The sequence below is a fragment of the Aphis gossypii genome, chromosome 1 (assembly GCF_020184175.1).
Source record: "Aphis gossypii isolate Hap1 chromosome 1, ASM2018417v2, whole genome shotgun sequence".
In the NCBI taxonomy this organism is placed as follows: Eukaryota; Metazoa; Arthropoda; class Insecta; order Hemiptera; family Aphididae; genus Aphis; species Aphis gossypii.
In genome coordinates this window covers 30752920-30767156 of record NC_065530.1, presented here as the reverse complement: position 1 = coordinate 30767156, position 14237 = coordinate 30752920, and the positions used below count along the sequence as shown (strand labels likewise).

The 14237-nt window shown below is 29.1% G+C and overlaps 1 protein-coding gene across 1 annotated transcript; it reads left to right on the top strand.

Moving 5' to 3' along the window:
• Nucleotides 1–9420: 9420 nt before the first annotated feature.
• LOC114131529 (uncharacterized) lies at nucleotides 9421–13688 on the top strand. The gene is made up of 4 exons (XM_027996774.2): nucleotides 9421–9729; nucleotides 11398–11680; nucleotides 12440–12536; nucleotides 13529–13688. Exons 1-4 carry the CDS (start codon nucleotides 9712–9714, stop codon nucleotides 13569–13571), a joined length of 441 nt encoding a protein of 146 aa, XP_027852575.2. The 5' UTR covers nucleotides 9421–9711; the 3' UTR covers nucleotides 13572–13688.
• The last annotated feature ends 549 nt before the right edge of the window (nucleotides 13689–14237 follow it).

Sequence of the window (14237 nt, the reverse complement as noted above, 5' to 3'; positions counted from 1 at the left end):
ATAAATGCAGAAGTTCAAGACACGCCTATATGTTTTAGCAGTAAAATAAGAATAATCGTCTGGAAAAAAAACGATTCGGTGATAAAATAATCGTCAAAAACAAAAAAAAAACCGTTTCGGTAGTATAATAATCGTCAAAGACGACAAAAAAAATCATTTCAGTACGTAATAATAATAATAATATTAATGTAATAACATAATAATAATCATTACTCGGCGCACTTGAAGTACTGGATCGGTCTCTCTCTGCAGTCTTCCGCATGTACAAAATATGTACAATATTATACATACATACACACACACATAATATAAAAGTACAAAAAAACGTCACTCCCACTTGTCGCACACTCGTCGATCGTAAATAATCATCAGACCGCAGTCCCACGGTGCAGTATAAAATATATATATTTATTTAATTTTACGCGCACTTCGTGTTGTGACACGTCGAGCCGTAATAATATACATCATACATAATATTATTATAATAGAAGTACACAGTATCCGTTGTGCATTATGGTACGTTATGTATATAATAAATATATATAATGTGCACGGGGGAGATCGAGAAAGCCGTATTTATACGATCCTTCGTGCACGCCGGTCTATCGTCACCGTCTAATGAAACAAACAAAATATAAATAATAAAAAATCGTTTTTAAACGGTCGAAGCCGCCGTCGTACTTTATAAACGTCGTGCACTGCATGAAGTGCACGCTGGTACACACTTTCGGTCGCGAGCGTTAATCGGCTCGAATGTTGTAAAAAAAGTCGATATTAAATATATATTTTTTATATTTTGATATTAAGTCGGCGGGAGCAGCGTATATGCGAGTGGAGGCCCATTGCCCGTATAATACATACCTAATAATAATACGTAATATAATTATGTGTGTGCACTGTGCACTCGCCGCCTGCAGCACTGCAGCGGGCGGCAATCGTGAATGAGTTCGACCGCATATGTTATTGTCGTTATTACAATATATATCGTTACGAGACCTACGCCTCGGCGATGATGTACGAATACACAAATCACGGTTTGTCAATAATAATATATTATATTATATTAACGTAATAAACGCGCATTACGGATATGATCATTGATCAACGCGTTAAGTGACCCATCAAACGACACTTCAATTTCCAAGGGCCCTGTCGTAAATCGTAATTACCGGCCCGACCGAGGGGATGTGTGTGCTCTCGGCTGCCAAAACACGCTCTGTGGCGTATATCATATTGTATGCGTATTGCGTATACTATAATAAGTATAATAAAATGATAAATTATAATTTACAATTCGTTATATAATATATACACATTCGACGGTCCATACTACATAATATATTATCATTATTATTATAAATATTAATGTTGACAATTTTTATGTTTATGCGCGCCGACGATATATTATATTATTATGATGTTCATAAGTACATATATGTATATAGACGCAGAGACGTATTTTTCTGTGGCGAAGGGCCTAGGAGACCGTTGAACCGGGCGAGTGGCACTTTTTATTTGAAAGGCAAACCATATTATGTCGATATTTGGGTTTATATAATTAGCTTTTTCTTCTTTACTTATATTTCGTTGCTTTTTTTCAATTTCCTTTTTTCCTAGATTCGTCTCGTGATGGCGTATGATCTTAGTTCAGTGTATTGGGAAGAGGTATACGGCGGTCAGTGCCGTAACTAGAGGTTGGTGACATGGGTGCAGTAATGTAAGGGGCGCGTTTGAGTTAAATAAAAATTTTTTTTTTTTTTTTTTTTAACTTGGTTTTTTTAAAGAAATATGCCATGGCAGTATTTTGATTAACACGTAAAAATGTCGCTAACTATTTAAAGAAGATGTAATGATGTGCGTTTAAGCCATCATATCTTTTAAATGTTAAGTATTTAAGAAAATAATTATAATAATTATTAGCAATTAAGATTAAGCACACACACATACACACACACATTAAGATATCATATTATAAGAATTCCAGTCTGCCGTTCAGGCGGGCATTCGCGTTATTATTGTCTTCTTGTACAGACGGCCAAAGGCGAATTTAAAAGACTACGCAGATCGTCTGGACAGGAAGATATAGTTAAATAGTTATAAATGTTTGTAATAATAATTAAAAATATATATATTAATGTGTATCAAAAAATTAAATACAATTAACTAGTATAGTGATTCAAAGAAAAAGATTTTTTACTCTAAAATATAAATCGGTCACCTAATTCCATATCTCAGACGAAAGCCACGATTTCAACAAACAAGTCGACACGGGAATCAGAGAGGTAATATAAGTTATGGTTATTTAATAAATAATAAATTTAGAAAAAATACAATCTCCCCCAATTAATTAAATAAACCTCTTTTTCAAATCACTACAAAGACTTCCGATAATTTTAAAATTTTACAGGAGAAGGAAAAAATCGTCTAGGTTACCAATAAGGTAATAACTGTACATATTATTTATATTTATGACAGTGGCAGTGGATTACACATAATATATTAATACATATACTTTGGGGTTTTGAAACAATACATTTATTTTTATACAGCATGTTAAAATTAAAATTGTTTGTGTTGCAAAAGTCCCCTTTCTGCATCAAATAGTTAAAACATAGATATGTTAGATTCTTAGCAACAGATTAAAATAGCCAAAAATAATTTCTATTTCTTTAAATGATAAATAACAATGATTAAATATGTATGTTAATATATATTAGACAGTACCTACGTAACTATATTTGTTCGTCTTGAATACCTATATAGATTCGAAGAATTTATGTAGAAACGGGACTTCTACCACAGAAAGTCCCCTTTTAAGATTAAACAAAAAAGTTATCGTTCTATTACATCTTGGTTATTCACAGCAAAATTCGTTTCGACATTAAACGATAGCTCTACCAATTATTTATATGAACGTACAAAAAAAAATAATTTTCGGAAAAAATGTAGAAGTCCCATTAGTACCTACGTCTTATTCGCGTTCAAACGATTCAGAACGGACCGACGGAATAATATTAAGCTATTGCGGTTTTGTATGTGTGTACTGGTGTCTGGTGCAATTTTTTTCCATTAGTGTTTTCTTTACGCAGTTAATATTATTGGGCATAACATTTCTAATATCGTCGGATGAAAATAATACTTACAGTTTCAAACGTATCATTATTTTACATCTAAGTTGTTTGTCTTTCTGTTTTTTATCTGCAGTTGCTGCAATATGCCAGTATACCTCCTATATTTAAGTCATAAGTTAGTTATTATAATAATATTATATATAGCGTGTAACGATCGTGAGCGGGCTACTGCGATGCATTCGCGGTATCTTGATGCATGCTATAATATATAGGTTTGGCACTTTGGCGCATTCACATATCCGATAATATTATTTAAAGAAATCAACACATACAACCACATTATTTTAATATAAGTGTATTATATTTATTATAATGTATATATAGGTATAGGCGGTATATCGTTTTGATCATTGATTGCAAATATCATTACATTATAGGTACTTTTATACACGCGATCTTCTAAACGACTAGCAAGATTGTATACAATGACTGTCTTATATCGGTTGTACCTATTTATCGGGGGTCGTAGGTACTGCACGTAAATTGTCATAATATTAAGACTTGGAAAATAAATAGATAACAATCACCATTTACGAAACGGTTCATAACGGTAAAAGATCAATTAGGATTCTATATAATAAAATAATCTATATATGTATATAGAGGTAAAAAATATTGAGAAAATAGGGTAGAAACTAAAGATAATTTTTGTTAATTTTGTAGGAAATCAAATGTAAAAAAAAAAAAATCTATTCTTTATTTATGAAATCCGATAGGCACAGATACAATACGTAAGACATAAAATACGAGTACCTATAATGTTGTGAAATATAGCTACAATTTTATATAATATACGTGTGCGCCTGGGTTGTAAACCGTTATTTCTTTAGAAAATCGTTTAGGATGGACATTATATTAAACGATCGTAACGATTATTATAGACACCAATATGCTGTAAAATAAATATATATATATATATATATAATGTATATAATGTATTGTATAGGCCAACCCCTGTATTTAGGTAATTAGGTCACAAAAGGGTTGCCGTTATAGCATTAGCGTTATCCTCAACATGTGGAAACCGTACGTCCTTAAATATTTCTTTCGGAATATTGTAAACTCATAAAATTTATTATTAATAAAATACAGTATTATACTGAAAAGTAAATCGTGTGTCAATTTACGACAATAGATAAAGTTAAACACATTTTTAATGACCTTTAACGCCATAATATTTATATCTTATTTATAAATACAATATATTATAATATGATGGTTTATTATTAAAATTTATAATATATTGAATTCGTTTACATAATAGTTACTGCATCATTCACAAATCATGACAATAATAAACTCTATTTAAATTTTACATAAGACTATTGAATTTTGTTTACAATAATATTTTATTATTGCATTACTATAAAAATTAATGGAAAAAAACAAATATTTTTTGACCATATTCAAGTAGGTATAGGTGTAAAATATAGATGATAGTATAATATTGTGTAAATAATTAGCATTGGCTACATATAATAGTATGAAGTATAACAATTTTACAATTATTATTATTATTTTTATTATTATCATACTCGTATACAACAAAGTTAAACAAAAAATATCAAAATTTAAGTGTGTCTAATTTTGTTAGTTGATGTAAAACATAAATATTCAGTGGTTTTTAATGTCATCAGTTGTTACAAATTAAAATGTACCTATGAGTATTATTACGTTTTTAGTTAATTATAGGTTTATAGTTTTTAAAAGAGAAAGAATATTAAATGTAGTATACTATGTATAATATGAACCTATTCAAATTTTATAATAATAATAATAACTATATAAGTCATTGAGACATGATTTGAACTATCTATATAGATTTTAAATCGTCAATTTTCCCACGTTTAAATACAAAATTACTGAAAATTGAAAAAAAAACATATATTTTCAATATAATTATAAACAAAACGTAGGTTTATTTATTTTTACTAATCAGCTTTCTTCTCATCAATATGATTGCTACATAACAATTGTAAACGACCCGTTAATTAATTAACCATTTTTTTTTTTTTTAATTATTTATTTAATTAACAGTATATATTTTCTGTACAAACTAAATTTTTATCGATCACATCCAGGTCTATCATAGTTTCGTACAGTCTTTGATTGATCTTATGTAACCACGATGTACCTTAACGGTTTTGTTTGTATACTTAGTAGCGTCCAAGCGCATTAAATGTTAATAAACAAAATACTATAACCATAGGGTAATTGTTAAACAATTCAATAATTCAAATTAAAATCTTGAACCTTCTATTTGAATTTGCAAGTTATATTAAAAACACTTGTTGCTATTTAAAAAAAAGTTTAAGTTATATCACTCATGCACATTGTACACACAGAAAGGACAAACAATTTGAAAATCATCAAAAAAATGTATATTTCTGTATTTCTCATCTTCTCTCAAAAACCCCATTAGATTATTATTTATTAGACAGAAATATTTTGTGTTACGACGTTACTTAAAAAGAAACACTGTATATATTGTATTTATATTATATAGTCATTTTGATATTTTGTAATAATTAAGTTTTCATAGGTTCATGATAGTCATAATTAAAATATTATTTTGTATTTTTGTATAAATTTAGGCCATGTGCAGAATTGAATATAATATATATAACAAGCAAAATAAATGATTTATTTAGACCTTATCTATGGTACGTCAGTATTATTGTATAAATCAATAACATTAATAATATATTATATGACATTATTGATATTGTAATAATCAATTATGTAGTATTACTGCGTGTGATGTTTTTGAAGATAAATAGTTTCCACCAAACTCGAAATCGTTTTTCATAAGCAATGATCAATCAATGAAATCATTGAATTCAAATTGAATTGTACAGCGGCTTACTTAACAATGAAGTACTATAATATATATCTACAAACGAGTGACTTCGCTCCGGAGTTTTTTTTAAAGTCGAACTCGATATAACTGAGCAATGTATTATAATACTGTATTTTATTAGGTTTTATCATCCGTTTGTCGTATTTATTTACCACGTGGATTAGAATCGTATAAAGTCGAAAAACATTTTTTTTTCTTATGCAAATTTCAAACACTTTTGGTCACACGTTGTAAAATTGCAAAGGCAAACGTACGCAAGATTTACGACTAGACGACTGATCCGATTTTTTTTTTTTTTTTTTTGATTTTTACACTTGTGCAATCTCCTATTCATTTTTTCATTCATTTAAACCAAAATCATTGCAGATGTGTGTCGTCTGCGTACATGCGCCGCCACCAAATTAATATACACACACACACACACACAAATATATATATATACTGATATATTTAGTACACATCACACACACACTAAATATCCGCTCTCCCGCGCCGCCTGTACCGGATCCCATGTAATAATAATAATCATCTAGTCTGATAATAATAATAATAAAAACGACGACTCGACTGTTCCGCTCCCACGAGAGACGGGGCCAAAAGTTTTGTTCTAGCAATATAACTAATGACAGTGTGGCCCGTTCACACCACGGTCCTGTATTATGTATTATATATGTTTATAAATGACGTAAGCTGCTAATCGAAATACACAGGCGAGAGCGTCTAGCTGATTAATGCGTGAAAACTGTACATTATAATATAATATATTTTGTCAACAACCCAAAACACGATATTGTACATATTGTCATAACGTTTGTCGTTAAAACGAGTATAGTGTTGTTTTAAAGTGCGATGGTTTTGACGACAGCAATGACTGTGAAAACCAGCCGTTATTAGTGGCAACGTCATAATGTCATAGCACCACTCGATCGTATATCATAATATTATGCATACCAAATCTAGTCTATAAAAACAGTCGTCAGTCGTTCAGTCGTGATAAAAATTAAACTTGATTCATCCTCTCGATCAAATTTCTTATAAATTCTGACTCGATAAACCTACTTTATGTAATAATTGTAAAGTTCGATCGTAAAGACTGGCGGTCAAAAACGCGTACTAACCTGCCGTCTAGTGCGATAACCGTGGTATAATCAGCTAAGCGACTGACGAGTCAATAAATCTAGGTACACGATAACAATATAATAATATGTAGGATACACTTTAGGTACATGACTTGTAATTTTATAAAGTACGATTATTAGGATATTACATTATTACGTTATAATATTATAATGTGAATTAAAACGCCTATTACCTTTGGTTGTAATATATCTATTTTTTTCAATCATTAAAATAAACAATTTAAAATCATAAATAATTACAATACTTTGAATGTTTCGTACCTATATGAAATATTATACTTAACACAATAAACTAATAATATTAAATTTTATTTGTTCAAATTGATTCCAATTTAGCTTCCCAGTAAAATTGATTATTAGTTGTTATTATATTAAATATAATAGGTACATTCAACTTGATTACTTGTAGAAATACTTTTTCACTCGTTGAATTCACTAGGGGTCTCAGCGAAATTATAATCATCAATATGGGTCGCGTGTCAAAAAAGGTTGAAGACCACTAGTATTATTATAGACCTACTCAATACTATATAAATGTGCTTGACGGGTAAGAAGTAAACCATTATGTTCAAGTTTAAGCCTATTTATGGACGAGCCATTTAAATTGAATACACACGCATATAGGGGTGGTTCATTGTTATTTCAATGAAACAAAAAAAACATAATATAATAATATATTATAGTATTACGAACGAGTATATCATATAATGAACGGCAACAAAATAACGTTATTTTACGTCGAAGTAACTAGTATTACTAGTCAATTACGCCGTATATTATACTTAGTTACATGATAACAAACTAACTGTTGTAAATGGAATCAGCAAACTATCAATTTATTATTATTATTAATTATACTATTATAGTGTTTTGTCTCCGCAGAAATACATTATGTTTCGATAATCCATTGCTCTTTATTTACGAACTTGAAAATTTACTTTATTTTAAATGCTGTTAATACGCCTTATTGATATTAATTGATGGAAACAGATACTATTATTCCATTTTTTCGCCATACCTATAACTGGCGATACTCGCGAAATAAATTCGAAATAAAGCTAACAACTTGTTAAAAAATAATAGGTACAAAAAAACCAATACGTACAAACACAAGTAATGTTTTATGCCTTTAATTTTGATAATTAGTCGATTCACTCTATTGTCTCTATTTATACTGTAATATTAAATTTATAACCACATTAAATCATTTCTGCTGAACGCAAATCAAAATAGAGGTAATGTGTACCATACAGTCTCTGAAGAATATATAATATAATATATTAATTTTGCATAGTATATTTTATAAGTAAAATTAATATGAAACGGTACCTAAAAAAAACAACAAACTAAATATATTATTTATAATATATATATATATATATATATATATATACTTTTGACTATTTTTGAGTATGGTCATATTGCTCTCGTTGAACAATTGGATGTGTTTTTAAATAATAAAATCCGCGCATTCGAAAAAAAAATTCACAGGTAAAAGCGGCAGGCTATGAAACAATAAAACGGGTAGATAAGTTTGCTACTCGATATTTATAAATGTGATTCTGAATGTAGTTATTATTTATATATTATATATTATACGTATGCTAAAATACGCTTAAAAAAAACGTTTTGGAAAATGTATTTTATGTGGCGTGCGTACATCATATACCTATTTATAATCCCCGTACACGAAATTAAAAAGTATAAAAAATTATTGACTTCGAACACTGATTTTTAAACAAACAAACCAACATTTTTTTTTTACGAGATTCTCGTAAGAAACCTAGGGAAAATATTATTCCCAGAGCACGTGTGTTGCACCGTGTACACACACACACGCGCGCGCGTATTAGTATTTCCTTCGGCGGAATCGCAACCGAAAACCACAGTTCCCATATACTGTACACGCGTTATGAGAACCTATACATCACAATATCGGTGACGACAATGAGGGGAAAATTTCGTGTTGGCTTTTTTTTTTTCCACTTTTTCCCTTGTAATATCGTCTGTAACGAAGTCCCCGCAATCCGTCGCCGCCGCCGCATTCCGTTCCGGCGCTGTTTATCATAATATTTCTGTACGTACAATCGTATATAACGGATAGTCGCAATAAATTTATTTGTTGGCGACACGATCGGCGTGGAAAAAAAAATAGTAGACACGTCGTCTTGCGTGCAATATGCGCGTACACGGCGTATAATAATAATAATAATAATAATAATATTATTACACACATCGTAATAACGTATGGTATGTCGTGTGTGCAATGCGTGTATTGTACACGATATTGTTTGTAAGTGCGCCGCCGTCTCCAGGACGATATCATTATTACGACGTACATAAAATATAATATCGCGACGATTAATTTTGCTACAGATCCGAAGAAACGTATAATATTATTACATGCACAATAATAATATATAATATCGCAACGCAATACTCGCGGTTTTCGTTTCGTATTATAGCTGTTTACGCGTTCACATCGCACACGTCTATATACATAAACCCGTACGCACAGGAACGCGTCACGTCTCAAGTATAAATCTCTCGGACTTTATCCACCAGACATCTGAAGTTTTCGATGGACTCTTTGCTCGGCGTACGTATTTATTTACCTATACGCGACGATGACTATGATAAAATATTATTAGGATATTTAAAAAAAAAAAAAAGTCGATGCGATTATTATTATTAACTACACGTACTTGTAATAAGTACAAATCGTATTTTATAATACGCGTGTGCAATACATCATACTGACGGTATGTACATACAAGCATTATATGCGTACCTATGTATTTTTTTAACCGTTGACATATTTTATATAATTATTGTGTGACATAAGAGTGTTTAGTCACAGCGATTAGTCGCACAGCAGTGAGGAAACTAGAAAGCGACGGACTTGGACTCGGTTTTCAGAGAGATAAAAATCTCGTCCTCTGTCTCTGCAGATCGTTTTAATTGCGGTCCATCCATTTACAAATATAATAAAAAAATGACAAACATAGGTATAGCATACGTACGCCCAGACCCGTTCAAAAAAAAAAAAAAGAAAAGAAAAGAATAACGAATTCAATGCTTCGGGGATCCCTCGCAAACGGTCTCCAAATCTAAAAAATGTTTTTCAAACAGAATACACCATTGTCGACGCAGTGCTTAATGTTTATCATTATATATCTTACGGCGAATAAAATTTTTTTTCAAAAGGGTATTTTCAGTCCAACGAATCACATGGGAATATATATACATATATGTGGGTTTTTATAAAACTTTTCTCGTTCCACTCCACGTGATTCGCAATTAAATTACCATAAGTATACTCTTTGGATATAAATACTAAATATACTCGAGAATAGATTTCGTCTCATCTGACACGCACTTCATTATTGTTTATTATTGAATTTCAAAGATCTATTTCAATGCGTTATTCGGCTGTGTCGCTGGAGGCAGCAATAATTATTTACATCCATACCATATAATATAGAAACTAGAAAGTACATGTATGTAGATACCTATACATTCAGACATTCCAAACTGCAATTTAAAAATTCTAAATTTTTTTTTTTTTATTATTACTAACTAATTTATACATAATATATTTTATTATAATATTTATTTATATTTATATCGCCAGTAGGTATAACATGTTTTTCCATCTTAATAACGTTTTATAATATTTTTCTTATAAAACTTACTTATAACTGATTTATAACTTACTTCAAAATTAAAAATTCAAACATAAAAGAAAGTCTAGACGAATCTCTGATTAATATTAATATTTTTATTATTATTGGTAATATTTTAGCTACCTATTACATAAGTCAGATAACTTATATTTTAAAAAAAAAAAAACAGAAAAACGGATTCTTCTGAACATACAATTTACTTTGTTGTGCATTAAATGGAGACATTTATGATACCTACTTGTACTTAATTATGTTCTTATTTTTTATTTTAATGAATAAATAGGTACTATAATTTATAAATTATAATAGTCTTAAGTTAATTTGATGTTTTTTATTATAATATATAATAACTCATATTTATTTATTGAATACTCATAATAAAAATAAACGTTGGTACGTGCCTCCCTCCACTTAGCATAATTTAGTACCTATGTGATTTAGAACCAAAACGTTACATCAAAATTATCCTGGCTTTTAAATTTATTATTATTACTATGAAAATCACAAAATAATATTTAAGTCATGAATCATGATTAATAAATTAAGTTTTATTTAATTAAAGTTTATGTTATATTTTTTAGAATGAAGACACATTTTTAAAAAATAGAAGTAAAATTAAAGCCGAATTATATTTAGAAGAAAAACATGTGGTGCCCTTGGTGAACCATTTAACCAGTACATTGTTAATACACGAACCTGAAGATCCGATAGAATTTCTCGTACACCAAGTGGAAAACATAATACATTTCCGGAAACACCGTGGCAAACCACCGATACTATTCAACAACGATCATTTAACAAATGTTTTTAAAGGAGTAGACTTTTTAAATAAGGGTGCGATTGATCTGAGTCAATATTGCAGAGGTGAGCAGACGATTTGTATTATTATTAGTAATTAATATTTTTTACAATAATGAAAAAAGTTAAATATATTAATCAATGGGAAATTTGAAGTAGTGCATTACATTGAGCCAATAATTTACTTACTGACGAGTCTATTTGGTGCTACCAAACTCTCCTCGTAGTCCCCAATGACCAAGTCGCCTACTCGTCGCGTGTAGAACACTATCTGCTTGTTCGCGAATAAACTATTGTCGATTGGCTTACTTTTGTAGCTACTTTTTGGCGAACAAATTTGATATTTAGATTTTTATAATCAGAATTTGACAGATAACCTGGAGTTATTTAATTTTCATTTGTCTGGGATTCGAATTCATACAAATGTATTCATTTTATTACGAAAATGAGGACGGCAAATAATAAAATAAATGTTTATTTTTACTAGAAATTATTAAAGAAACATAATATGTTATACTAAATATAATATATTATTATACCGGGAATTATTATACCTAATTACTATTTTGTTTAATTTTTTCATCACTTTTAAAATATGTTGTTATTATATAGTTGATAAATATAAATTGTATGATAGTTATTCGTTTGCTATTTTTATCAAGTAAAATAAGAAGTTCATCATAAATACTGAATATAATGCTTATTATTATAATAATTCTATTATTCCGGATTATAAATATTACCGTCCAAGTCAATATCATTAATAAAACTGTATGCATTTAAAAATGTACTTTCATTTAATCAATATCAATGATTTCTAAATAGCTATGAAAATGCTGGGTCTGGATGAAAATGATTTCAACCAGAATCCACAAGTGGATATAAACAATCAAATTGAACGTAAGATATTCGTATACGAGGCGTAAGTAATATAATATATTATAATATACTTTTAAATTTCATAGATTGCCTAAAATGTTATCACGAGGCATAAGCTGATACGAATGACAAAATAGTTTTAATTTTTAATAAAAGTTATTTACTGTTTAACATAATATAATATGGTTGATTAATAGATTTCTATATTTAATTGCAAGTTAGTATGTTGTAATTGAATATGTACGAAAATTTAAATTTTTACCATGATAAAGCCGAAAATTATGTATTTCTTATCGTTCCATATATAGGTATATAATTTTGATATTGTGGGTGTAAAGAGGTATATTAACTAGTAAATAATAATAATAACTCTAAAACAAAGGTGATAAATTACTAAGTATAAAAATATAATAGAGAAAAATATAGGTAACCTCTAACTTTCTGTTCCTTGGCCACGCCATTGAAATTTATACATACATAATATATTATTCTAATTTCTAGTATCCTATTCAGTTTAAACGTTTAATAGATAAGTAACATAATCTGTTATATCACTTATTTGTCTTATCTATCATGATATTTTAACTTGCATATCGATACTTTGGGCATATTGATTTACTAATACGTAATATACAATTTATCATTTAATTTATATAATATTTTAGATTCATAATTTTTTAAAAACAATTAATCAATATACCATAAATATATATATATATGGGTGTGTGTGTGTGTGTATGTGTGTGTTCTGGAAAAATAACATATATTTTCGTAGTTGTTATTATTTTAAAATTTTTAATGTAGGTAGTTGTTGTTAAATTCACGGTTTATCGTATTTCAGTTACACTAAAATCAATTTAGTCAAAAACTCGTTAAGAGGGTTTATAATAAAATTCCCGCTTTTCCTTAATCTTTTTAAAAACATAGATCACTGTAAAATCAATAAACTCATTGGAGCAATCAGAAACTAAAATACAAAAATATTTTAGGATTTCAAAATACGTATTAACAATTATTTTATTTAAAATTGTATAGAAAGTTTGCGTCAATAAAACAGATAACCGCGATGATACAGTAAACGCAATAACAATAATTATGGAACACGTGTACAAACAACTACATTAGTGATGGAAAAATAATTGTCGAATTAGTGAGAAACTTCTTTCTTCAGGAAATATATTATATAATAATTACATTAATGTTTGTATTTTTTTTTTTATCTACCGCCTATTATACTCGTCATCGTCGTCGTGTAATAATAATATACATTTGTATAATATATTATTATAAATATATATTCACATAATATTTTCTTGAGCCTCCTATTGACAGTTTACACATAGCCGATCGTAAATACCGGAAGGGGGGGGGGGTTGTTAATAAATTCGATTTTTTTTCAGAGTCCATTTGATATATAGTGAATTCTTCGATTGAACGAATCCCATGAACACATTACACGATGGTCAGTGAATACTTACACTGCAGTATTTGTCGAGTATCACAACGTTCACAACAATAATAGAATTTTCGAAATGTACCTAACCTACGCACAATAAAGTATATTATATACACATATTATTTATGTACATGCTACATGTAGGTATTATGTATATTGGTCGTTAAAACAAATTCAATTGTATCGTTATTTGTATAATGTTCGTCCCTTTAACTCCCTTTGTGTGACATCAGCCCCGAATGCAACTATGCGAGCATGTACTCATCGTGAACGAAAAACGAATGACCT

Excerpts from the sequence above, each read along its gene's own strand:
- LOC114131529 (XM_027996774.2), top strand. Across the intron at positions 11,681-12,439 it reads TCTGAGTCAATATTGCAGAG|CTATGAAAATGCTGGGTCTG; the intron begins GTGAGCAGACGA and ends ATTTCTAAATAG. Across the intron at positions 12,537-13,528 it reads AAGATATTCGTATACGAGGC|AAAGTTTGCGTCAATAAAAC; the intron begins GTAAGTAATATA and ends AAAATTGTATAG.